We start from the raw sequence: 26,303 nt of genomic DNA, 5'->3' as shown, positions 1-26,303 counted from the left end.
GCATATTGAAAAGCAGAGACATTACTTTGCCAACAAAGGTCTGTCTAGTCAAGGCTATGGTTTTTCCTGTGGTCATGTATGGATGTGAGAGTTGGACTGTGAAGAAGGCTGAGCACCGAAGAATTGATGCTTGAAGTGTGGTGGTGGTGAAGACTCTTGAGAGTCCCTTGGACTGCAAGGAGATCCAACCAGTCCATTCTGAAGATCAGCCCTGGGATTTCTTTGGAAGGAATGATGCTAAAGCTGAAACTCCAGTACTTTGGCCACCTCATGCGAAGAGTGGACTCATTGGAAAAGACTCTGATGCTGGGAGGGATTGGGGGCAGGAGGAGAAGGGGACGACAGAGGATGAGATGGCTGGATGGCATCACTGACTCGATGAACGTGAGTCTAGGTGAACTCCGGGGTGTCATCAGTTTAGCTCTGAATGAGGCAATACCCCTACAGAAACCTTTCTTCCCAACTACACCCCACAACAATCACAGTAAAAGGGGAGAAAAAGGGAATCATGCAAATAAATTACAGCAGCTGGCACTAAAATCACTGAATCATAATGGCCATAAATTCTGTTCCGGTATCTTCTATAAGAACATAGAGTACTTTAAGCAGCTTGGCTGGCTCAAATGCCTCTTTTGTTTTCCCTCTGACCAATGACTGTTCCAAAGATTTCAGTATGTCTGTGGGCCAAGACAGATCAAAGTCAATGGATTCAATTCATTTATTCATGCCTACACTAGTATCTTTGGTTCTGGGACTTGGGGACTCTACTGCAGTGACCAAATCAGGATCCCTGCTCTTACGAAGTGTGCATTCTGAGGACAGAGCCTACATATCTGCCTCTTTAAAAGCACACTGACTGGATGCTTCTATCACCATCACCATAATGTACATCACCAACATTTGCTTCTTAAAAAATTCCTCTTAACAACTTCTCATCAGTGAATACACAAAACAGCCGTTTCTTCTAACTCTACTGACCAAAAAACTTATGTAACCAGAGATTTTTTCAGTTTTGTACTTTCTGAGGAAGAGAGACGTATGACAGGAAAGCTGAAGGGGACTGAGTTTGTCAATCTCCCAGGCCCCTTAACAGAATCATTTTAGGCCTAAGTCTTCTACAACTGTACCTGTACATGCAAGATATACACAGATATGTATTTAAAATATGCTTATATACATCTATTTTTAGAACCAACATTACTTCCTAAGTAAACCTATTAGATGAGACCTCTGATTCCTCTAGAAACCTTGGATTTTGATATAGGAAGGTAGGCCTAAAGTGAACTTTGGCCCCAGGAAAAATTAAATAGCTCTGCATAATAAAATTTAAAAGTACCGGGATTTTGAGGGGAGCAATCAAAAAGGAGAAGAGGAGGCAGGGGATGAGGGCAAAGGGCCCACCAGGTTACAGGAGCCTTGAGTTCCCTTGTGATGGTGACCAAAACAGATTTAGAGCTAGAGACACCCAGCATGTGGCAGCAACTCTCCTGGCACTGCAATAATGTAAACTTCCCCACTCCTACCCCCTGCAAATCTCCCTAAAGCTGACCACACCCTAACCCTAACCCTAACCCTAGCTTTATGTGAGCTCTTTATCTTTTTATCTTCCATTCTTTCCTAGCTCCTGCCTGACACATCTATCTAATAACAGCATCACAGATTCAACCACCCATGTGTACCTCAGTGGGTTGGTCCCAAACTATCTTCCTTTCCCCACCCCTACCACGGACTGTTCCTAACTGTTTCTTCTCGTAACTTCCAGCATTCCACTAGCTCTTTAATGTCATAACCACTTCAGGAACAACCAATATTTATTGAGCACTTGTAATGTGCTAGGTACTCTGCCAAGGGCATTAATGCATAATTTCATTTGATACTCAAACCCCACTAGACAGGTATACTTCATTTTCTAAATGTTAGGAAACCAAAGTTCAATGAGGACAGTAGTGTTCAGAGTAAGTGATGGAATTCAACCCCATTCTGACTCCACAGCCAGCTTAACCAGTATACTCCAATGCCCCCAAGTCAAAAACCCTCCGAACCATCCCTCTCATTAATCATTCGTAGTCACCTATCTGGTTGGACCAATTATACCTCATGGATGCCGCATCATCTCTACTTCCACTGCCTTCATAGAGAACAAAAAACAGCATCTACCAAGTCCTTCCTGTGTGCCAAGCACTATTCTAAGTAACATACATGTTTTTCAAGCTTTATCCCCCAAATCCTATGAAGTGAAGACCCTAAAGAAGAAAGAGGTTACGTAATGAGTGACAGAGCCAGATCCAAACCCAGACAATGTAAACTGAGAAGTGCTGAGCACTTAAACCCTCCAGGATTTAAGAGGCCCTGCACCGGCTCCCTACCTCCCATCTGGACCCCCACCAACCTTCAGCCTGCCGCAGACATCCTTCTGGAAGGCAAATGTTATCATGACATTCTCCTGCTTAAACTTGGCAGCTCCGTATCGCTGACTGGATCAAGTCCAAATTTCTTAATTTGGCACACAAAACCCTTTATGTTCCTGTTCAACCCAGTTCAATAAATATTTGAGTGCCCACTGTAAGCAAGGCCAAGTGCTAAGTGCTCCGAAATGAATAACACATCCCAGGCCCTGACCACGACTTCAACCGCAGACACCATGTTCTTCAGCCAGAGTAACCAGATGCGGCTCTCATAAAGCAACCCCCTACACGCTAGTCCCTTTGCAGAGAATGAAAATCCCCCAGCCACCTGAAGAGTAAGTGCAGGTGTGAGGCCTTCCCTAACAAACTCCAGGCAGAAATTCTCCCTCTTTTAAGGTCCCTCAATACCCGCTCAAATCGCTTTCAGGTGGCTGGTCGAAGAGAGGCATATATAGGCTTCCAAACAGCACTGTGAGCCAGTTCAGGGCAAGAGCTGACCCTTGCTAAGCATGTCCGGTTTGCAGAAGACACTCATTTGCTGAATGAAAAAATAATAGAAAAAGCATAACCTGATGAGAAAAGGAGAGGAACAAGATACAGAATTAGGAATGGTAACACACAGGGGGGCCACATTAAAAGCAGCAGCAGTTATTTTGCCTGGGTTACAAACAGGCCTACATTTTTCCTCCTATGGGAAAACTCACGTGCAGGACTTGGACAAGCTAAAAGGCCATAACTTTTGTTATTCGTGGCTCCAGAAAGCTCGGACAGGCCAAAAAGGATACAAGATGAAAGTCCGTTGTCTAAAGGGGTGAGGAGATGGGAATAAAATCTATCCAAGTAAATAATATTGATCTACTGGGATGAACTCAACAGGGCTACGTCACAGTATGGTGCAAGGAAGAGAGGGAAAAAAAAATCAAAATCTGTCCTGAGACTAATTCAGAAATTAGTATGACTGCGGCCAGAATGCGAAATTTTAAAAGCGAAGACAGTTGCAATAAACCAAAGCTCATAACTGTTTCCCCCTTCTGAATCGCCACTGCTTTTCGCTCAACTTCGTTTCTGTAATTTAAAAAGCAACCATCTACCAGAGTTAAGCCCAGGCATGAGCGTACTATAGCTCCTGGCATATACTGAACGTCTTGATTCATAACCATAAATGCACACAGAAACCTCCGAAGAGACGCTACATCTAAGCCGCAAGTCCTTCGTCTAGATCTGGGCATGAGGTTCTAAAAAGCGAGCGAGGTCCTTTCTGAACGGTGCTTTGTGTGTGGCTGCTTCCAAGTCAAGGGCCGTGTTTTGAAATTACCCCCCTCGAGGGTGTCACGTCTCTCTTCCAGCCTCCAGGGAAAGGTGAGAATTCGCAGGCAACAGGCTGGGACGGAGTGTACGACTTCGCCCCGCTCCTTTCAAACGGGGACAAGTCAGGGTAAGGCAGCCGGTGGCTCTCTCACTCAGGGGACAAAAATATCACCCCACCTCTCCCCTCCCTAAAACCAGAGCATACGACGCAAAAAGCTCGGCCACCCGGCGGCCGGGACCCCCGAGATTGTCAGAGCCGAGGCCGCCCGCCGGCGCCCGGCAGCCCCGCGCCCTCCTCCCTGGACCCCGTGTCCCCGAAGCCCGGCCCGGCCAGGAGAGCTCGAAGGACGCAGCGGCCGCCCGCCTCCGCCGCCTCCCGGGCGCCGCGACGCCCCACACCCCACACGCCGCCCGCACCTGAGGCGCGGCCGGACCGCGAGCGGGCGCCGAGCGTGGCGGGCAGGGCAAAGTTACTCACCGGGTGAGCCCGGCTCCCGCGCCTCAGCCGAGCGTGGGCTCCGCTTCCGCGGCCCCGCTGAGGGAGCGCGGGGGCCAGCTGGCCTCCGCTCCGCCGGGACCTGCCGCCGCCGCCGCCGATTTCCTGGCAAGGAGCAAACTCTAGTCAAGACTTCGCTCCTCAACCGCCCCTGCTGCCTTCCCGCGGGCGAACGCCAGGGCCGAGCCACGCAAGTCGACACGCACCCCGGCCAATTGGCAGCGGCACAGGGCGGGGAGGGGGCGGGCCACAGGGCGGTTCAGCCTATCCGAGAGCGCGGGGGGCGGGCCGGGCCCGGGCCGTCACTCCGGGTTAGAGTGAGCCCGCTCCGCCCCCAACTGCCGCGCGCCCTCCCTCCACCCTCCCCACCCCAGCCATCCCCTCTGCTGTCCGCCTTGAAGCCCCCGGCACCGGGCCAGTGCCGCCTCTGCGCTCAGCACCGACCGCGCGAGGACAGGGGAACAGCTGGGGGAGGCGGAGAACATCTAGGGGGTCGGGGTGGGGTACGAGAACAGGTGGCGCCGGAAAGCTGGACTGTGGGCGTGTCGGGCGAGAGGACAGCGGGGGTCGGGGTGGGGGGAAGGGACGGGAGCTGGCGGGGGGGGGAGGGGGGACAGGAAGGGAGAAGGGGGGTTTTTGGTAAAGAACACCTGAGGGGTCGGGGCGCGGAAAGAGAGTCTGGGTGGTGAAAGGCTGCCGAGGCGGGAGCACGAGCACCTGGGAACGAAGATGAGAGGGAGGTTATGCGGGTGAGGTTGAAGAGGCCAAAAGGGTGAAAAGGAAAGGACGTGTCCAAAGCGAGGCAGGACGTACTCCAGGGAGAGAAAAAAGATCCAGGAAGGAAAGGATGGGGATGCGAGATGGGGACAGTTTACATCCAAACTCGCTTATCCTCACCCCCACTCCCGCCTCCCCCGCGGCAAAAATAAACAAACGCTTGTCCTTTGACCCAGTTGAGCTGTGAAATCATTCAAGATCGCGGATGAGACAAATACCGTCTTACACGTGCATCTTGTACTGTTGTGAAATTCATCAAAATGTATCGATCAACTATAGCTGTCCGTTGTCCCCGGAAAGGCCTCCCGGGGCGGGCGGGGTCCAGCCTGGGATTAATCCCGTCCCCCATGGGGCCAAGATCTTCCCCGGTGGCCCAGATGGTAAAGAATCCGCCTGCAATGCAGGAGACCTGGATTCGATCCCTGGGTCGGGAAGATTCCCCGGAGAAAGGTATGGCAATACTCCACTCCAGTATTCTTGCCTGGGGAACCCCATGGACAGAGGAGCCTGGCGGACTACAGTTCGTGGGGCGCAAAGGGCCGGACATGACTGAAGCGACTGACAATGCTACACTGCCAGGGGGCCAGCAGCAAGTCAGAAAGAGGCTTGATCCTGGCCCCAGGGGGAAAAGGGGATCTGGGGGAGTCAGGTAAGGCCCCGCCCCGTCTGCCATCACCTTAGGGGGCAAGTGCCAAGGGCCGAGCTCTGGCGCCCACAGGCAGGTCTCGGCCTCGGGGCGGGGCAGGAGCCCGGTTCCACCTGTATGCCACCACCAGTTCGGGGGGCGGGCTTACTCAGCAGCTCAGGTGAGCCGCTCAGGCTCGGCCACCGCCCTCCTCGCGCCGGGGGCGGGGCCGGGGCGGCGGCCAGGGGCGGAGCCTTCACGCCCCGCCCAGCAGCCGGGCCCTGCCGCGCCGCTGCGGCTCCTCCCCCCTCCTTCCGTCCGCCCTTCTTCCGTCGGTCCTTCCTTCCTGCTGCCTGCCTGCCGCGCCCGCACGCTTCGAGGCATGGGGCAGAGCCTCCGGCCCGCCCGCGCCACCTGAGGATCCCGGAAGCCGCCCCCGCCATGGAAGAGGACCAGGAGCTGGAGAGGTAACGGCCGAGGGGGTGGGGAGGGCGGGAGGAGCGGGCATTGCCGGGCCCTGGGAGCCGGCGGCTGGCTAGGGCCTCCGCCTCCGCGGCCCGGCCTGGCAGCGAGGGCCTGACTGGGAGGACGGGCGAGGAGGGGGCGCGGTGGGCGCGCCAGGGTGGGGAACGGGGCCCCGGATTGGGAAGGGGTGGAGGAGGGGTTAGCTGGATTGCTTGAGTGGAGACGCTCAGTGCACTAGATACCAAGGAGGGAAGACGGGTTGTTAAAGCGGAGTTCAGTCCCCAACGGCCCATCCCCGTTAGGAACAGCCAGAGTCAGTAAAAGATAACGTGCACCTGGCCACCGTTCCCCGAGTGATAGGCTTGGCCTGTGGGCCAGGCCCAGGCCACTCCTCTGGGCCGAGCGCTAATTGGTCGTCTCTGTGCGCCGAGTTCTTTTTTTCCCCCGTGCTTGGAGACTCTTCTCAGACTTTCTAGTTTCCGTACCTCCTGTAAACGGAAACCGTAGTTGGAAAACTGCATGTTGATGAACTTTAGTTTCTGTTTTTATCATCTGCTTTTTCCCCCACGCCTTTCAACTCCCCTTTTAATCCTTTAGCAGGACCCACCCTATTCTAATCCTGCCCCTCTTCTTGTGACTCTACCAAAAGAATATTTTAGTAAACTTTTTGTTGAAGGACACTCCCCTTGGTCGTCATGTGGACGGCCAAATGGAGTAGGGAGAAACTGGAGGCAGTAAATTATTTAGTGGTAGAATAGATGGAGGCAGGAGAAGATAATAATAAGGGCTAATGCTAATAGTTCTGTGTAATTGGAGTGCATTAGAGCAGTAACCTGTTGCAATTGTGATAGATTTTTTTTAAAAAAGCTAGTTTCAAAACCGTACTCAGTATGATCTCATTTTTATAAAAACTATGTGTGTAGAAAAATGTCTGGAGTGAAGACCTCAATGGCTGAAGGCGAGAGGAAGACAGCCCTGGAGATGGTCCAGGCGGCTGGGACAGATAGACACTGTGTAACATTTGTGTTGCACGAGGAGGACCACACCCTAGGAAATTCTCTTCGGTACATGATCATGAAGAACCCAGAAGTGGAATTCTGTGGTTACACCACAACCCATCCTTCAGAGAGCAAAATTAACTTGCGCATACAGACCCGAGGTGCCCTCCCCGCGGTCGAGCCCTTTCAGAGAGGCCTGACTGACCTCATGAATGTCTGCCAGCATGTGCTTGACAAGTTCGAGGCCAGCATAAAGGAATATAAAGATCAAAAGGCCAGCAGAAAGGAAGCCACATTCTAGTCCCTCACGCACCATACAGGGAGAACTGACTTCTAGGATGTTCTGTATGTGCTCTTGGCAAAAGAAGTAAAAGATTGTGGTGACAGCACGATGTGACCTGCAGAAAGGCCTGCTTCTAGTTCATAACTCATCTTAGCGGTTGGAGTCCCTGCGAGAAACTGTATTCTTCTAATAAATTCCCTCTTGTACTCAAACTGATTTGAGTGGTTTCTGTTCCTTTGTTCTGGAGGTGGACTCTTAGGATTTTGTGGGGTTTTTTTTTTTTTTTTTCATTTTAATTGAACCAAGGTTTAAAGTGAGGAAACAGATAACCAGGCACCTAGAGAAAGACCTTGATGGAGGAAATTAAAAGGATTTCCCTCCCCTAGTCACAGGAGAGGGAAAGATGCTGTAGAGCAGTGGTCCCAACCTTTTGGGTACCAGGGACCGATTTTGTGGAAGACATATTTTTCCATGGACCACGGATGGGAAGGATGGTCTCAGAATGATTCGAGAGCATTGCATTTATTGTGCACTTTATTTCTAATCTAATGCTGCTGCTGATCTGACAGGAGGTACCCGCCTGAGGCGGGGAGTTTCAAGACCCTATGCCACAGAGCATGACCCCACATAGGCTGTGGATGGTTTAGAAAAGAAAGGTGGGAGTGAGGGGAAGACTTGGCCTCTTCCTAGATATTTTTTAGTAATTTATGAGAATTGCATCCTTTGCTATGATTGGCAGATTGTGCAAGGGAGGAAAATAATTTGAGAGAATTCTGGTTTCATGTGAGAGAAGTTAGGTGGTCTCAGGCTTCATCTTTATGGTAGTATTTAGAGGAAGATTCCAGTTTAGTGCTGTAATTTCAGGACCCTAATATAAGAGGAGACAACTGGGATGACCAGATAACATTTTCAATTCTGGGTAGGTATCTCAGTACAGCCCAAGGTTCCATGAAAAGAAACAGTATTTGAGAGAAAGTAAAGACAGGAGGAAAATTGAATGTGCAGAAAATGATTTTGGGGGAAACCTAAAATACTGGTGAGTCACACTTAAGAATTGCCCTACTTACCTCTTCAACCTTGTGTCTTATACCTGTCCTACCCCAATTTGAATGATAATTCAGCCTACATATCTGTCAACCTTAGAACCTCAGCACCCCACCCCAGCCCCACCCTAGTAATCTGAGAGGGGACTCTGCTTTAGGTATGGAAGTCAGAGAGAATCTCCCAGAGATCACAGGAAGAGAAGGAGCTGGCCGTGCAAAAAAGAAAAGCATTCTGGGGGAGTAGCACTTGCAGAACTCTGAAGCAGAACACCAGTGGTCTGAGGAATCAAAGGCCTTGAAAGGAGATCTGTGTCTAGAGCAGGGCAAGCAGGGAGGACAAAGGCTTGTGATAGGCTCCAGGGGAAGAGCTCTAGGGCAGAGACTTTGGAAAGTACAAGGGGAAGGCATCTGGGAATCTGACGACAGTGTGGTGGAATGGACTGTGGAGAGGCCAGGGTAGAAGCAGACGAACTATAAGAGCTGGAAGGTCCAAAAGCTAGTGATGGAGACGAGTGGATTTGAGATACGTTTGCGAGCCAAATGGTACAGAATTGGTAGACCTCAGGAAGTGGGTGTAGAAGATGAGGAAAGAGAAGGATGATTTCCACCTAGATTTGAGGCTAAATTTACTGAAATGGGAAGCCTAGAGGGGAAAATTCGTTGGGAGGTGGAGTGATGGAAAACTTGGGTTGCAGGGATGGGATTGGTTGGGAGGTGGAGAATCAGAAGTTCCATCTTGAATGAGGTAATCAGTAGATATGAGTTGAAGGCCATCAAAGAGATTCAAGTAGAGATCAACTTTGTTAGTTCTTGCCACAAAGATGAAGTAAATGCATAAAAACTGGAGTGATGAAGAGAGTCCAAACCAAGCCTTGAGCAAGCTCAGTATTTAAAGGTTGGTAGAAGATCAACCAGTGAGGTGGTGCGGAAGCCTGTAGAAAGTCAAGTTGTGGAAGACAGCGCTTTCAAAGAGAAGAGTGAGTCACATGAGGACAGAAAAAATGTCGGCTGAAATTAACAGAGAAGTCACTGGGCAGCTGGCAGCATTAGTTTAGTGCCTACAAAGGCTAAATATTAACTCTGGTAACAGAAGAATGGTTTCGTTTGGGTTTTCCAATAAAGAAAATATACTGTAGGACGTTAGAGGCTAAATTTAAGTGGGAGCAGGAGTGGGTGGGGAAAGATCAAAAGTTCCGGGGCAAGGACAGGGAACATTCTCTTAGGGTGACAGACAGTAAGAAACAGTTAACAGAAAGCCAATGTCAGCATAAGGAACTTAGCACTTGAAGACACAGGGAAGTCCTAAAGGGATCAGTGGGAAATGATCAGACACTTGTTTGCCTCTTCTAAAGTTCTGCCTATGAGTAGTTCAGTGGGGACCGGAAACAGGATAACTTAAATGAAGTTTAATACCTATGAGCCAAGACCTGTCAGGAGATGAAGGCCAAATTTAATTAATTAGTGGACACAGCAGTGCAGAATGGTGACAGTAGACTGAAGTAATCAGTAACAGTACCCATGGGGGATGCACCCACTGGTGGCCACCCGCCACATCTTGTGGCCTTTTTACTCCTAAAAGGGCTCATCACTCATGATTTGGCATGGAGTCTTGAATCTGTTTGTTGTTTAGTCAGTTCAGTCTTGTCCGACTCTTTGCGACCCCAAGGACTGTAGCCCACCAGGCTCCTCTGTCCATGAGATTTCCCAGGCAAGAATACTGGGAAGGATTTCCTCCTCTAGGGGATCTTCCTAACCCAGGGATCAAACCCACGTCTTCTGCATTGGCAGGCAGATTCTTTTACCACTGAACCACCAGGGAAACTGAAGTGAAAGTGAAAGTTGCTCAGTTGTGCCTGACTCTTTGCGACCCCATGGACACAGTCCATGGGATTCTCCAGGCCAGAATACTGGAGTGGGTAGCCTTTTCCTTCTCCAGGGGATCTTCCCAACTCAGAGGTTGAACCCAGGTCTCCTGCTTTGCAGGCGGATTCTTTACCAGCTGAGCCACCAGGCAAGCCCAGCCCTAAACACAGGTTCTTACAAAAACACCTTCACAAGGCAGGTGTGTGAAAGGAAAAAACAGGGCAGGGCAGGCAGGATAACCAAGAGTCCTGGAGACCAGAGAAGAATCTTTGCAAAAAGTTTGTCAGAACCTAAGGGAAGGCAGAATTGGTCTATGAGAAAGTGAGGGAGATTGATATGAATCATGTATTTACTTAAATAAACTGAAAAAACTTACTCAGTATTTCTGATTTACTAACAGCAATAATATCAATGGTTCAAGCTCAAATTCTGTTCATCTATAAAATATCTATGCCTTTTAAAGAGGCAATTATTAAATAAAATGATTATATGCTAAAGGCTTTTTTAATATATAACAACTTGAGTACTTGCCAAGCACTTCCCACTTTCAAAGCACTTTACAAACTATTTATAAATTGCATACAGTTGCAACATCTAAGTGTTCTAATTGGTCATTATAACGCATAGGTGCCTGTAGAACCTCTGTGGAGATGAAAAGGTGTCTACCTAGAAAGTAGTCCAATCAGTGTCATTCTGAACCAGTGTCTCACATTTTTAGAAATAATGAAAGCACATCAAGTTCTGTGGCCACCATTCCTCACCCTTCTTTTTGTTTCCCTTAAACATGTTGTTAAGACTATAGATAGTCTCCAGATCACTAAAGTCATCTTTTCCGATAAGCAAAATTTAGAACCAGAGACAACGTTTGTACTAGCCCTCAAACTGGGCTTCCAGGAAATTTGCCCAAATCCACCGGTCTGCTTTCAAGTACTTATGACCCCAGATCTAGCCCTTCTGTGCTCAGATTCTTAATGCTGATTTTTCTTTTGCCATTTGAAAGTGTATAACCCAGGTGGTGCTACTGGTAAAGAACCCACCTGCCAATGCAAGAGACATAAGAGATACGGGTTCAATCCCTGGGTCAGGAAAATTTCCCTGAAAGAGGGTATGGCAACCCACTCCAGTATTCTTGCCTGAAGAATCCCATGGGCAGAGGAGCCTGGTGAGCTACAGTCCATGGGGTTGCAGAGTCGGACAGGACTGAGCAAGTAAAGAACAGCAGCAAGTACGTACCTAGTAGTGGTATCAGTCCTGAGACATGGTGGAGACGAGAATATGAGTCTGCCCTCCAAAGCCCCCTGATTTTGAAGAGGACAGACAAGAGCCATACACATGAAAAAGGTAGCCAGCTGCATTTACAGTGAAGTGCCCTAATGTGCAGTGTAGGGCATTACCTGCTGAACACAGAATGGAACTGGTGAGGGACACTCCTGTAGCAGAGATCGTTCCATGCACACGCAGTCTGCCCGCCATTGCCCTGGGCCCTGGAGAAATTAAACCACACAGGCAGTGTGCCTTCCAGTAACTCATGGAGCACTGAAGCAGGCAAACCTGTGAAAGAATTAGTGCTCCAAGATAAACGGTTTCCTTTTTCCCAGTGTAAAGAAGCCATTACAGATTCTCAAGCTAGGGAATGCCCATGCCGGATGGACGAGGGGGAGGAAACGTGGGAAGACAGTGTGGGTCACGGGGCATTTGTACCAGTCCAGGTGTAATGTAAGGAGGGTACCATTGTAGACGTGGAGGTAAAAAGATGGATACCAGAAAGCTGCTGGAAAAAAAAATAACGTGGAGCCAGAGTCCGCCAGGGAAGCAAGTGAGAGGCTGTGCACAGCCCCGGTCCTTCAGCCCAGCGTTTTGCTACCACTGCCTCCCAACCAAAACCAGCACAGCGGGATTCGTGAGCTCCTCTCCCCACCTGTCCTTGCTAACGAGTCCACCCTTAACCTCCTTCCCTGCCTGTCAGAAGAGCTGCCTTTAACAAGGTCTGGACTCCAGGGCTACAGATGTGGACACTGAGGGTGGGGAGAGGAAGTCGGGCAGTGAGCTGACCAGCCCTTGCTGCCCCCTGCCCATACCACGCGGCTCTCCTCAAAGGGAGCATCGCCATTCATTCATTCATTCATTCGTTTGGCAAAATGAGCACAGTTTAGACGCAGACATGGTTTAGGTACCAGATGGACAGCAGGGAACAAGCTGTCCCATGTATGGTTTGTTTTCTGATGGCAGAAGTAGAAAATAAAGAACTAGTGCATCCATAAATGCATCATGTAATTAAGGTAGTGATGTAAATGGGAAGTGGAGGAGTCATGGGTTTGGGGGAGAAGGCACTCAGAGTTCTGAATATCTAAGAAAGGCTTTTCTGAGGTGGCGACCTGAGCAGAGAAAAGGAGAGACCGTGGAAAAATGAGAATACACTCGGAATTTCCTGGGCGATAAACTAAAGTTATTCAGCCAAGAAAAAGCAGAATGATGAACCTTTTCAAAGGAATAAACTTTCAGCATTGGATGTATGTGTAGTTTTTATTAGTACCCAAATTCATATCATTTATCTTTAATCTGTATATTAATTACTAGTAATGATAGTAAAGAGTTTGAGTTAATGTGTGGGGCAGTAGGGTATGGTCACAGTTTGGGATCCACGGATAGGTGTATGTGTATTAAGAGAGTTGACCTTAATTTCAGTTTCAGCATTTTTGAGAGAAGCACATCTTTCTTAGAAGCAGAAGTGAACGTGCTTGGAATCCTGCACCCCTTTTCAGGCTAAATAACTGAGTTAAGAGCTCACACTGTTGGAATCACGCTGCCTGAGTCTTGGTCTCGGTGCTAGGCTTTTTAGCTGTGTTACCCCAGACAAGCTGTTTGACCTCTCTGTGCCTGAGTTTCTTCACCTGTAAGATTGGGATAACAATACTTACCATACAGGGATATTCTAAATATTAATTTAGATAATAGAGTCAAAGTGCTTAGGATAGTATCTGGCCCATATAGCATGCTTTCAATTAGTGTTAGCTGTTGATATTATTGGGCTTCCCTGGTGGCTCAGAGGGTAAAGCATCTGCCTACAATGTAGTAGACCTGGGTTCGATCCCTGGGTTGGGAAGATGCCCTGGAGAAGGAAACGGTAACCCACTCTAGTACTCTTGCCTGGAAAATCCCATGGACGGAGGAGCCTGGTAGGCTGCAGTCCATGGGGTCGAGAAGAGTTGGACACGACTGAGCAACTTCACTTTCACTTTTCACTTTCATGCATGGAGAAGGAAATGGCAACCCACTCCAGTGTTCTTGCCTGGAGAATCCCAGGGACCGGGGAGCCTGGTGGGCTGCCATCTGTGGGGTTGCCCAGAGTCGGACACAACTAAAGCAACTTAGCAGCAGTGTGGAAGGTTATTAGTCTGCTAAAGCCATTGCTTTTTTTAAAAAAGATAGTTTAAATAAAATAGCATTCCTAATATAATTGAATATAGGTAAAAATCGAAGATAAGTGGATTGTTTCTTCTTTTCATGAAGAAATTAAGATTCTAATGGAACACGCACAGTCTTCCTTAAGCTGTAAGACAGAGGTTAAGCAGGAAGGAAAAGTAAGTTCCATAGCAGATGGATTCCTGGTTTGGTGCCAAGTACGTGAATACTGACGGGGAATCAGGGTTCAAGCTATATGCCAGCCAAGCATCGAATTGCATAAAATGTAATATATCAGTATTTTATCTGCCAGTGCTCCATAGATTCCATGTTTGCTATGTAAGACTCTTAATAAATGTCAAAAAGAAAAGCTACCACCCACGTGCTCTTCTTAGTTTACATGCTAACTTGGGTCAGATGTCAGAGCAAGTGCAGATAAAGCCCAGAACAGTTCTGTCCAAAGGGCTCCTAGAGAAGATGAAGCTGCCCAGAGCATCTAGTCAGACGGGCTAGACCGGCTGGCTTTTAACAACAGTTTGTGGTTTGGAGGTTTGGGTTTTTGTTTTTTTCTTTTTTAAGGGTGAAAGAGGCTTTCTTCCTAGGGGCCTCTTTGGACAGGACTGGGTAGAGGTGAAGTGTAAGGACTCTGAAGGCAGGGCCTGGTTGTCATCTCTGCTTCACTGCTTCCTAACTTGCAAACGTGTGGAAGAGCAGCCTAGCCTTTCGGAGCCTCAGTCCTCTCATCTGTAAAATGGAGCTAGTAGTAATACTTACTTTACAGGGTTATGGTGAAGTGTAAATGCCCTAAAGCACTCAGCACAGTTCCTCGTAGACTTAAGTACTCAATCATTAGCCATTACTGTTACCATTGTCGTGTTGGCCGCGTTGAAGACAGTCAGTGGTGGCTAGAACAGCAGCCTTCTAGAACTGGGCATGTCTGTATCCGCAGGGTCCCTGCCTGTTTCTTCTCGCCACATGGCCAGCTGGGACCGCAGGCCATGCTGGCCTTCCCGTTTCTTTCAGATTTGCCTGGAGTGTTCCATCTCGGGGCCTTGGTGCTTGCCCTTGACTTCACCAGCCCCCTTCCCCAAGTCTTCACCCGGCTGTCTTTCCAGAGTACTTGCTCAGGCCATCTTTGACCGCTGTGTCAGTTACCCATTGCTGTGTAACAGACTGTCCTAAAACTCAGCAACTGAGGAATCTAATTGGAGCTAAGGTAGAAGAATCTGACTCAGGACTTCTTGCAAGGCTGCAATCAAGGCATCATCTGGGCTGCAGCTTCTCAAGGCCTGAACAAGGATGATTAATTTCCAAGCTCGCTCACGTGGGACAGCCTTGCTCCAGGGCAGCTGGCTTCCCCCAGAGCAAGAGATCTGGGAAAGAGGGAGAATGCAAGATGGAAGCTGAGTCTTCATACCCCATCTCAGCAGCGACAGCCCACCACGTCCACCCTGTTCTGTCTGAGAGAAGTGGGTCCAGCTCCTACTGGGGGGAGGAGATTGTACACGGGCAGGAATACCAGGAGGTGGGGATCCCCAAGACCATCTCAGAGGCCACCGACCCACAGCTGCCTTCTCCAGGATAACACATGTGCATCCATCCAGACCGCCCTCACTGTCTGTCCCCTGACCTGGCTTCATTCCTCCCTGGTCCTCACGTTAACTGACGTCATATTCTGTATCTCTCTGTTTATTGTCTAATTCCACTTGAACATCGACTTCCAGAAGGCAAGGGCTCTTTCCCTGTTTGCCTTTGTGTCCCCAGCACTTGAAACAGGCCAGGCAGGCAGCAGGCTTTCATTCATGCTAGGCCAGTGAACAAATGACTGTGTGTGCGTGACTTGAGTGTGAGTGAGCACAACTGCCCCGGCAGGGAGGGAAAGCCGTGATCACACTGACATGACCATGTACACTCACAAGCTGACACTTGCAAACTCAGCCAGAACAGTGACAAGCTCCAAGAAGAAAAGGAATTCTCGACAAGCAAGGAAGCAGGCCCATCCTGTGGCTTCCAAGGGAGGAAGGGCTGAGGCGTTAGCATCATGGAGCAGCTCAGTGAAGGTGGCCACGCCTGGTGACCCCGCTCTCTGATGTCTTCTCTGCGAGAGCCTTAGGTGCTGACCTCCCTTACCACCTCTCCCATGGCGCATTTGGTACCTTTCCTCCTGTTGGTATAAAACATTCATTACAAGAGCGAATAGAAGATGGGCATCCTGCACTTTTAATTGCACTGAATCTGAATTTGTGAGGCTGAGATAACTATAAGCTCAGGGATTGCAAACCACCAGCTGGTAGTTGATGGTCTTTAGCGTCCTCTGTCCATACGGAGGTGAGCACATGCTGGGATGGGCGGGAGGAGTTCATTGGGCAGAAGGTGGTCGTGACGGGAGCAGGCAGAGGCGGAGGTGCTCCTGGTGGAGCAGTCTGCACAGGAGGAACCAAGCGGATCTCACACACACTGACGGGGCAGAGGAGTGCAGAGAGCTCACCTGAGCCTAGCCCAGTGGGCTCTGTTGTTTTCTCTGGGTCTGGAAAGGAAAGGAAATGGCTCCCACTGAGTGCGTCGCACAGTCGTGAGCACTGACCCCCAAGGCAGTGGCGGCTGGTTTTGTGAGTGCCTGCTCTACACTTTACACACCTACTGCATGTCACCAGATTTGGGGAGTTCGCTGATCGATAACACTTCAAAGAATAAAACCTAATAGGGTGAACTGTTGTAGAGTTGCATAGTTTTATTTCGCCATTGAAAATCAACTTTGTTCTGGTTCGAAATTGTCAGAAACCCCAGTCACTATGTGGCCTGACAGCACGTGGAGGCCTGCAGGGTGTGTTTTCACCCCCTCCGACAGTCGGTCGGGCAGTTAGGTTCTGACACGGTCGGCCTGGAGGTGGTATCAGAGCGTGCTCAGACCCTCAAGGTTCTCCTGCCCACCCCCGCTTCAGACGCTGGTTGCAAATCCAGGTTATTACTCGTGCTTCTGACCTACTGGCTGAAAGTTCCCATGACCCTTTCCCTGGGCTCAGTTAATTCATTCGAGTGGGTCACAGAAGGCTTTCCTGCCCACCCCCGCTTCAGACGCTGGTTGCAAATCCAGGTTATTACTCGTGCTTCTGATCTACTGGCTGAAAGTTCCCATGACCCTTTCCCTGGGCTCAGTTAATTCATTCGAATGGGTCACAGATTTCAGAGAAACGTTTACTCCCTTTTATCGGTTTACTATAAAGGATACAGATGAAGAAGGACATGGGGCAAGGCCTGTGGGAAGGGGTGGGAGTTTCCACGCCCTTCCTGGGCACTCCACCTCTCCTCAAATCTCCATGCAGTCACCAACCGGAAGTTGGAGAATCGAAGGAGAACCGGAAGTTCTCCACACCCTGTCCTTTCGGGGTTTCACTGAGGCTTCACTCCACAGACACGACTGATTAAATCATTGGCCCCTGGTGGCTGAACTTCATCTCTAGCCCCTCTCTCCTTCCCAGGGGTCTGTGGATGGGACTGACAGTTCCCAGTCTCTAATCACTAGTTGGGTGCCCTGGGTGACCAGCCCCCATCCCCAGGTGGTGGTTCAGTCAGAGTCGTGTCCTACTCTTTGCGGCCCCATGGACTGCAGCACACCCGGGGCCTCTGTCCTCCACTCTCTCCTGGAGTTTGCTCAAACTCAGGTCCATTGAGTGGTAATGCTATCCTACAGCTCACCCTCTGCCACGGCCCCTTCTCCTCCTGTCCTCAGAATGGGGGGGAAACCAAACCTACACTTCTTTCAGTAAATTAGCATACCTAAGACCTAAACAGAATTAAATTACGCGTTCTGTAATTTGACATCTGTTATGCCATGTTCATCACATTGGCTCCACACTAAGACAACAGAGTCTTCAGTTTTCTCTTGGATCTTCAAAGGACTTGGTCCACAACTCTTAATGTCTCACCACCACTTGGTAAATTATATGGGATCTCAGAATGAATTTTAATTGGAGCTTAGATTTCAAGATAAGGGTCACGTATCATAGAGATGCCTGATCTAAAATCATTTCAGATCCCGGTTTGCTTGCTTACTGTGTTCTGCATACTTGCATACTTAAGCATAAATCCTGGTGCTTGGAATACTTAACAGGTTTTTTTATTCAGAAGTGATTAATATACAGTTGGGGAAATAAGTATCAATTATCATCTCATTCCCTGAAGATAAAGAAAGGCGACTATTCTCATCTAGTTCAGTGTCTGTGAAAGTAAAAGAGTCCAACTTATGTTCTCCACAGACCTTGTAATCTAAGCCTTCAGAACTTGGTTCTATGATTGTTCTCCTAGTTTTTTGTTTGTCTACATGGCAAACATGGTACTTTGTCATCAAATGGATGAGAAAAAAATGGGGATTCTAGGGCCTTTTAATTAGAAACTATTCTGCTGCTGACACATCACTAAACACCCAGGAAATGCAAACTAAAACCATGTGAGATACTACCTCCCACCCATCAGAATGACTGTTATCAAAAAGACAAGAAATAACAGGTGCTGGTGGAGGATGTGTTAAAAGAGAACCCTCCTACATGGCTAGTGGGAATATAAATCAGTGCAGCCACCATGGAAAATGGTATGAAGTTTCTTCGAAAAATTAAAAGTAGAACTACCATCAGCCCAGCAATTCCAGTCCTAGATATTTATCCAAAGAAGATGAAAACATTGATTCAAAAAGATATGAATTCATTGCAACATTATTTACAATAGCCAAGATACAGAAGCAACCTAAGTGCCCATTGATAGATGACTGGGTAAAGAAGATGTGTGTGTGTGTGTGTACATACACACACAATGGAATATTATTCAGCCATAAAAAAGAATGAAGTCTTGGTGTTTGCAACAACATGCATGGATCTAGAAGATAATATGAAATAAGTCAGAGAAGGACAAATATTGTGTGATTTCATTTATATGCAATCTAAAACACGGAACAGATGAACAAACATAACTAAACAGAATCGGAGTCATGATACAGAGTAAAAACAAGTAATTGCCAGAGAGGAGGGATCTGGGGAAAGGAGAGCAAATAGGTGAAGGCTATCAAGAGGTATAAACTTTTAGTTACAAGATGAATGAGTCACATTATGAAATGCACAGTATGGAAATACAGTCAGTAATTATGTACTCTCTTTGGTGACAGATGACAACTAGGCTTATCATGGTGATCATTTTGAAATGTTTAAAAATATCAAATCACTGTGTTTATGCCAGGAACTAACATAGTGTTGTAGATCAATTCTACTTCAAAAACAAACTCAGAAAAAAATGATCAGATTTCTGGTTTCCAGAGGCAGGAGGTGAGGGGAGGAGAACTGGATGAAGGCGGTGAAGGTACAAAATTCTAGTTATAAGATAAATAAGAACTAGGGATGTAAGTACAGCATGACAACGATAATTAACAATGCTGTGTTATATATGAAAGTTACTAAGAGTAAATCCTAAGAGTTCTCATCACAAGGAAAAAAATTTTTTCCATTTTTTTTTTAACATTGTCTCTGTATGAGATGATGGATGTTCCCTGAATTTATGGTCATCGTTTCATGATGATGTATATGAGTCAGAGCAGTACATTGTACATCTTAAATTTATATGGTGCTGCATGTCAATTATATCTTAATAAAACTAGAAGAGAAAAGAACTTATTCTACTGAAAATGTCAGTCTTTAAAAGTGTCAGCCTACAGGCGTGTCACCGCCTGCTGCCCAGACTTCTAGCAGTCAGGGGTTCCCTTTCTGTTTTCTTGTTGTAATAAGTTGGTCCCCATCTGAGGGCAGTGTGCTTCATAGCAAGCCAGGACATGAAGAATCCAGCTAGGCTTATTTCTAGCCAAAAGCAGACACGTAACAGTGACTGTAAAGTAAGAAGACCAGCCAGGTGGAAAAACCAGTTTAAATCTCCTTCAAAGTAGATGGTGTTTTTCCCATTTATAGAAAAAGAAACTGAGGCCTGGAGAAGTTAAGTAACCGTGCTGAGTCTGCACAGCTAGTAAGTGGATATGAACGCAGGGCAACCCAAGCCCTGAGGTCCAGCTGTCTGTGTCCATGGTGTTGCCTGCAGACCTCCCACAAGTTCACAGGAAGACAGCAAAGCTCTGCTGGAGTTTATGTTCCAAGAGGTCAGTTTGAGAGATGGCACTGTTGACAAGTAACCCTTGTTGACTTCTAAGTTCAAGCTGAAACATGTTGGACATGGGGCTGTTTTCTGTTAACCTTAACCGTGAAAAGAGTCACTTGAGTTAGAGACTATCTGGTCAAGAACCTAGCTTCCCAGATGGCACAATGGTGAAGAACCCCACCTGCCAATGTAGGAGACGGAAGAGATGGGAGTTCAGTCCCTGGGTCGGGAAGATCCCCTGGAGGAGGAAATGGCAACTCCCTCCAGAATTCTTGCATGGGAAATCCCATGGTCAGAGGAGCGTGGTGGGCTACGGTCCATGGGCTCGCAGAGACGGACGTGACTGACAGACTGAACGCACAAAACTTGGTTCATGAAAACATCATTTTCCTTACTATCAAACTTCATGGGCATCATCTTTAAATACATTAACTTGTAATCAATGTTACACCAAAGCAGCACTTCAGTTGAGTCGCTCGGTCGTGTCCGACAAAGCAGCACTTGATCATCCTCAAATGTAGAAAACATCTTCATGGATGGGATAAAATCAGGGTGTGTGTGAGCTGAAGGCTGTCTGGATGTGGAGTCAGAGCTGTCCAGGTCAGACCAGGTGTTCCCTGACCCGCTGACCCCGGACGAGGGAGCCTCCCTGAGCCTTCCTGGTCTAACGGATAAAGGGAACAATAGCTTTTAAAAGTTCTTCTGAGGGTCAGTGAGATAATATGTTCTGCTATTAATTACTATGCACCTGATAGATGCTATTATATAGTATTTTTGTGTTTTAGTTAACAGTTTAATGTAACAATTGATACTGTAGACCCACACTTAAAATTATTCTTAAAACCTTACATTTGTTCAGTTCTTTATAGTTACAGAGTAATTATATAACTGTATTTGATCCTCATATAAACTCTGGAAGGGTAGTAGAAATATGTTCATTTTATAGATGACGTAACCAAGATGACAAGGTCACAGAGTCAGTGAGGGCAGCAGTGGAATCACCCTCTCTCCACGCATTGTGGCTGCGTCCTCATTTTTTTAAGGTGACCTGAACATGTCCTTGATTCAGACCTAAGAAGAGGGAACTGCTGACTCCCTCTTCTAAGAGTGTCGAGAGATGTGGTAGAGAACATATCAAGGTAACTCTGCTCAGTCTGAACTTTCCAGGTGAGAGGTTCTGCTCTGAAGGGTGAACTGTCCAGAGCATGTCCCCATGTTGGTCACGTCCTCCGGGGAGTTGTCCAGCTCCCGGCTTTGCACAGAGCAGACGTAGTTCTCCAGTGAACACGCTGAACTGTTGGAAAGGCTGAAGAACCAGGAGCACCAGCTTTCTTTTTGTACACATGGGATAGGACACTTTCACATTACATGCTTCTGGTCAGGGAGTTCATCGGTCATGGCCGTGTGAGGGCTTTGTGTGCCCGCTGGGTCTGCCCATCTCCCTATCGGCCCCTTAAAATCTCACTCAGTGTCATGAGAGGATTTGGGGAGCTCTGTCAAGCAGGCTGGTGATTTTGATATCAGGTACACTGTACACAGAAAATCTCCTCCCACTTCATTAACCACAGGAAGATAGAATTTCCTTCATATTCTTTGCATTGATAAACAATCCCTCAGCTTCTCATCAAAACAGAATTATGTTCCCTGGAAATCCAGTGGTCAAGAATCCACCTGGGAATGCAGGGGACACAGGTTTGAACTCTGGTTGGGGAGCTAAAATTCCACAGGCCCAGGAGCAACTAAGACCCAGTGCAGCCAAATAAATATTTAAAAACAAAACAAAAAGCCGGAATTGTGCAGCAAATAAAAATTAACATTCTGGAAGTTTTTCTTTACAGAGAATAAATGGAAGGAGATAATTGAGATTAAAATAAAAATGCTGTGGCATATTCAGATACCTAAGTGAGCCCTGTCCCTCCGAAGGAACATCAATACAAAGAAAGTCCTTTACACGTCTCATCTCTTGAGTTCTCCTAACGCCTCTGTGAACAGGGCTTAGTCTGCTTTCACGGAGAGGAAAGGTGCTCAGAGAAGGTCCTCAACTGGCCCGGAGCACCCAGCGGCTGGTGGGGCTAGCTCCCACCGTACCACACTGTCCTCCAAGGTAAAACACAGTTTCCACAGTAAAAGCTTTTGATTTGTTATGCTTTGAAGTTATTAATTTAGGTCCTTTTACATAGGTTTCCATTTTTATATGACTAAGCAATCATAGCAAATTATTCAAGTAACATTTTCCAGGCTGGGTGAGTTTCAGTCAGAACTACACCTGAATAGCAGCCAGTGCTGGTCCTCGCAGTGTTACACTCCAAAGGTAATGACCTTGGACTTACGGTCTATCTTGTCCTAATTTCTCCCCAGGATGACAAACATGCCATCTAGCTTCTAGGGAGAAGACAATAATTGTGAATCAAATAATTGTGAATTAACCCCCCCCCCCCCGCCAAAAAAATATCAGGTAACTAGTTTAGGCAAGTTCTTAACCTCTAAACCATAATCTCCTTGGCTTTATCCAGAGAGCCATCTAAGTTAAGTAGTACACTGAACTTCAATAAACATTTTCCTCAACAAGACACTACTCCCCGTGTTAGGTCTGTGTGTCTAACCGCTCAATTCCATGAACTGTATTATAGGACTCTAGAGTTTTCCCCCAAAGCACTTGTATGTATATTAAATAAGTTTTTTGTTTTTTTTTTTTTTTAATGGGTTTTAAAATTGCCTTGTCCTACTTAAATACATTGTTAGATACATTAGCCCCTGAAAATCAACTTGAAAACTTGACACTAGAGGGTTTACAAGAACATACTGGCTGTTTTCAATAAATTATTTTGTACTGTAGATCCTCGCATTTAGTTACTGATGTGGAAGATGTCTGTGCGCGTGTGTACTGTTCGTTTTCAGAAACTCTCCCTGCCAGTTTTGTAGGGTGAAGCACCATCTCAACGTTCTCCTTGATCCCTGGAGTGTGAAAGACAGGGCACTCCTGGCACTCAGGAGGTGGCAGGGTGTGGAGGTCCACACGGTAGGGTGGGGGAACGCTCACTGCCCTGGAGTGGGCCGTACCCTCTGTCTTCATCTCTTGCCTTGTCCTGAAAGGCCCCAGGCAGCTGTTGAACCTGAGCTGTTACCTGAAAAACACAGGCTTTCTCTCCCTCCCATCTCATCATGCACTGCGGGACTTCTAAGAATTAGAAGCATCAGTATGTTTTCTTCCTGGGTTCCACATTGCTTAATTCCGCTGTAATGAAAACAGTTTTTAAAGAGCAGGCATTGAGTAGAAAATCCTACACATTCTGGAACGTTCTCTCTTTGTCTTCTCCAGTCCTTGGCTCTTAGCTCCAAGGATAGTTTATAATCATTTGATGAATCAGACATCCACAAGGGGTGGACAGCTTGTCTTCGGCAGACTGCTGCAGCCTTGACACCACTCAAGGAAACAGCTTCCGCGGGCTGACCAGGCTTTCCACCGCACAGGCCACATTCAGGGCAAAGAGCCAAGGACTCTGAAGCGCTGTCCAGGACAGTCTACAAGAGCCTTGGTCTCTGGTGTGAAATGAAACGCTTTTAGGATTAAGAGTGATTTATAGACCACACTTTGAGTGAGGTGGTGTTTCTGGTATGTGGTGTGTTTATCAAAGGACAGCATTCCAATGTAGAGGCAAACCTTTGAGGCTTTATACTGGAATATTTTCTTTTGTATCAACTGTTGTGATTTTTTTTCCTTTTTGCATTTGAAACAGCTATTTGGTGAGAGATGACAAAAATGTTTGTCATTTGGTAAGAGACCTCAATAATTATTTTGACTTTATGTTCTTTGACCAAGTTTATTTCTCCCAACTAGTCTTTCTGTGGAAGGTGTATATACTTTTAAGCTTAACTGACCTATTGAACAGGCATGTTGTTCCTGGCATGGTGTGATTGATGGGCTTTTCTAGTCAGAACTGACTAATTTCTAAGGTAGTTCTCTGCCATCCCCATCCCATCTCCACAGAGTTTTTCCAGTAAGAGCTGCTTTTCTTCATAACACACACGATTTGTTGTTTAGTCACTCAGTCATGTCCCACTCTTTTTTGACCCCATGGCCTATAGCCCACCAAGCTCCTCTGTCCATGTGATTTCCCAGGCAAGAAAACTAGAGTGGGTTACCATTCCCTTCCCCAGGGGATCTTCCGATCCAGGGATGGAACCCCAGTCTCCTGCATTGGCAGGCGGATTCTTTACTGCTGAGCCACTGGGGAAACTCCATACACAGCTTACCATGGCACGTTTAACTAAGTCTTATAATTGGAACTGAAAATGAGTCGCTGTATTTTCTGTGTGTGTATTTTCACTGTATTTTCTTAATCAGGACTTAAGAATAGATATTTGTAGAAATGCTACTTTGACGATGAGGTGATTCCTGTGGTGAGATGTTTTGTGAACTGAGAAATCAGGTTTCCCTCTAAAAAAATAAACTATTAGGAATTGGTCCCCATGTCACCTGAAGAAGTCATCTCACAGTAATAACACCCCACCCTCAGAGGCCACCCCGGATGGGGAGGTGTGGACGTTTGAGAAGGTCCACGTCCAGGTGAAGGGCCGGGAGCTCGCCCTCATGGCAGCAGTGCTTGTCGTGAGCACAGAACACGTGCGGCCACCCCTCTCCTTGCTTCCTCTTGCTCAGCTGAGCTGCGTGAGGCAGGGGTCTCGCCTTCCCACACCTCAGCTAGGCTTGGAGTCAGCTAAGAGTCACTGCCTGGGTTCACGTCCCAGCACCAGTTTCTCCAGTTTTTCTTATCCTCCCCTTATCACTGAAATAGTAGTCTCTTAGAGCAGTCTTGAGGGTGAAGTGTAAGATACATGGTCCACTGTCAGTTTTCATCAGATTCCTGGGGTGCATGTTAAGAGCTTATCTAGTATGTTGATATTCAAAGGAGAGTCTCCTTGAACCTGCACAGCCCCAAGTATCACAGACACATGCAAATCCGCTGCCGGGGCAGCTCCCAGCCCAGGAAACACCCTCCTTGTGTTCCGACATGTGTCCTCAAGTGAAGAAACAGTGGGGTCTGTGGCGATGTGGGGCTGTGCCCTGTTGACCTCAGAGCGGATACTGCCTCAGAGTCCAGGAAGGATTTGAGCCACAAGTGATCGAAAGAGAAAAGACACATGAGCATGTCAAGATCTTCTTATCAGCATGAATGCAGTAGGTTTTGCCATAAGGAAATATCGTTTCCCAGTCGAGCCAAGTTTCCATTTGCTTGCTTGTCTCAGGATTTCAGGTCAGTGTTCTGGAGGTTCTCATGACTTGACTTTGTTCAGTATGAGGAATAGTTATACTTGGAGACTGACTAGTATTTGTAATGTTAAATCAGATTACTCAAGCATTTGTCTGAGTCCATAACACTTTCTTTCACCATTTCTCAAGAAAGTATGTACAGATGTCTTTTTTGAGCAATTACTTGATATTTAGCTTCTCTGGTATTACTTCTTTTAAAATCTCATTTTCTTGTGTTCATTATTTAACTTCTATTGTTTCCTTGTAGTTGCCTTGAATATCTCGCCTTTTGTCTGGGCATACAAACATGCCCAGGGCATGCCCAAAGGGCATATACCCTTTGTCTATACTGACACAGTTAACATTCAGTCAAGTTATGTGAATAAAAAGGAACACAGATCCAGATAAAACTCAAAACTAATTTGTTTGACTTTGGACTTTAAGACGATTTTGCACCAGATTTGCGTCCCCACTTGGATTTTATTTAAGCCGCTATTATGATCAGTTTACATTCCGTAAGCGTGTACCAGCTGGCTAATGGAACGAACAGACAGGCCTGAGGAAGCCGCACTCGGATGGAAACTGGCCATGGATGATACACACATGGATCATCGAAAATTGACTGCAGTTTGTTCCTATGCCCAGAAAGCTGTCTGCTTAATGATCTGGCTTCCTTGGACTTCTTGTCTCCATTGCACTGTCTGTTCTCATACAATGAATTTGTTTTACAAAGAAGCCTTTAGGATGTGTAAATGATCTAAGTATAAAAATTATGGCACTTAATTTCGTGTCTGAAATTTCATTGTTCAAGTTCTCCTTGTACTTAGTTCTTATATATTCTCCTGTTTGCTTTTCCTATACTTTAACTGCAGTTTATAACTCCTGCTTCACGATCTCATTAAAAACTATCTTGTTTCATGATGCCGATGCTTCATCATCTTTGATCATTTCAGTATCTGGCCTCTATGATACTGTGCAGTAGGAACTGACTTTGTTATTTCCTTACCCAGGAATTCGTTAATCAAGAGTTCCAGGGAAAACAGCAGAGGCTACAGGAGTGAGGAAAAATACTTGACTTTTTTTTTCCTCCTTGATTTTGAAGGTGATGTTGTTATTTCAAGGACAAAACACAGGACAGCTGGGAGCTGTCGTTTTCCTGTTCGGAAGGAAAGCCCTGCAGCAGGAGCATGTGAGGAGTCAGGGGTGTGAGGCGCCAGAAGGTCCGCATTCCCAGGACCAAGTCTGAGCCCCCAGGGTC

The 26,303-nt window shown here is 47.2% G+C and overlaps 2 protein-coding genes and 1 long non-coding RNA gene across 4 annotated transcripts in view; 1 reads left to right on the top strand and 2 right to left on the bottom strand.

Annotated features, from left to right (window-relative positions):
* Positions 1–4,379, bottom strand: part of LNX2 (ligand of numb-protein X 2) — an 89,528-nt gene extending 85,149 nt beyond the window's left edge. For both annotated transcript variants that reach the window (XM_086329609.1, XM_086329610.1), the window contains exon 1: positions 4,192–4,379. The gene's annotated coding sequence lies outside the window, so the exon portion shown is untranslated. The remainder of the gene's footprint in view (positions 1–4,191) is intronic.
* Positions 4,380–5,850: 1,471 nt separating this feature from the next.
* Positions 5,851–7,569, top strand: LOC147361631 (DNA-directed RNA polymerases I and III subunit RPAC2). The gene is made up of 2 exons (XM_086329611.1): positions 5,851–6,078; positions 7,000–7,569. The coding sequence occupies exons 1-2, from the start codon at positions 6,053–6,055 to the stop codon at positions 7,373–7,375; spliced, it is 402 nt and encodes a 133-aa protein (XP_086185737.1). The 5' UTR covers positions 5,851–6,052; the 3' UTR covers positions 7,376–7,569.
* An 8,395-nt stretch (positions 7,570–15,964) lies between these two features.
* Positions 15,965–26,303, bottom strand: part of LOC147361628 (uncharacterized) — a 32,045-nt gene continuing 21,706 nt past the window's right edge. Inside the window, exon 2 of the long non-coding RNA XR_015138162.1 lies at positions 15,965–16,192. This is a non-coding gene — a long non-coding RNA (uncharacterized LOC147361628). The remainder of the gene's footprint in view (positions 16,193–26,303) is intronic.

The sequence above is a fragment of the Bos grunniens genome, chromosome 12 (assembly GCF_055505025.1).
Source record: "Bos grunniens cultivar Pamir isolate PY7600 chromosome 12, Bosgru_T2T1.0, whole genome shotgun sequence".
NCBI lineage: Eukaryota > Metazoa > Chordata > Mammalia > Artiodactyla > Bovidae > Bos > Bos grunniens.
Note: the sequence above shows the minus strand (reverse complement) of the source record. Positions and strands in the feature narration are given on the sequence as shown.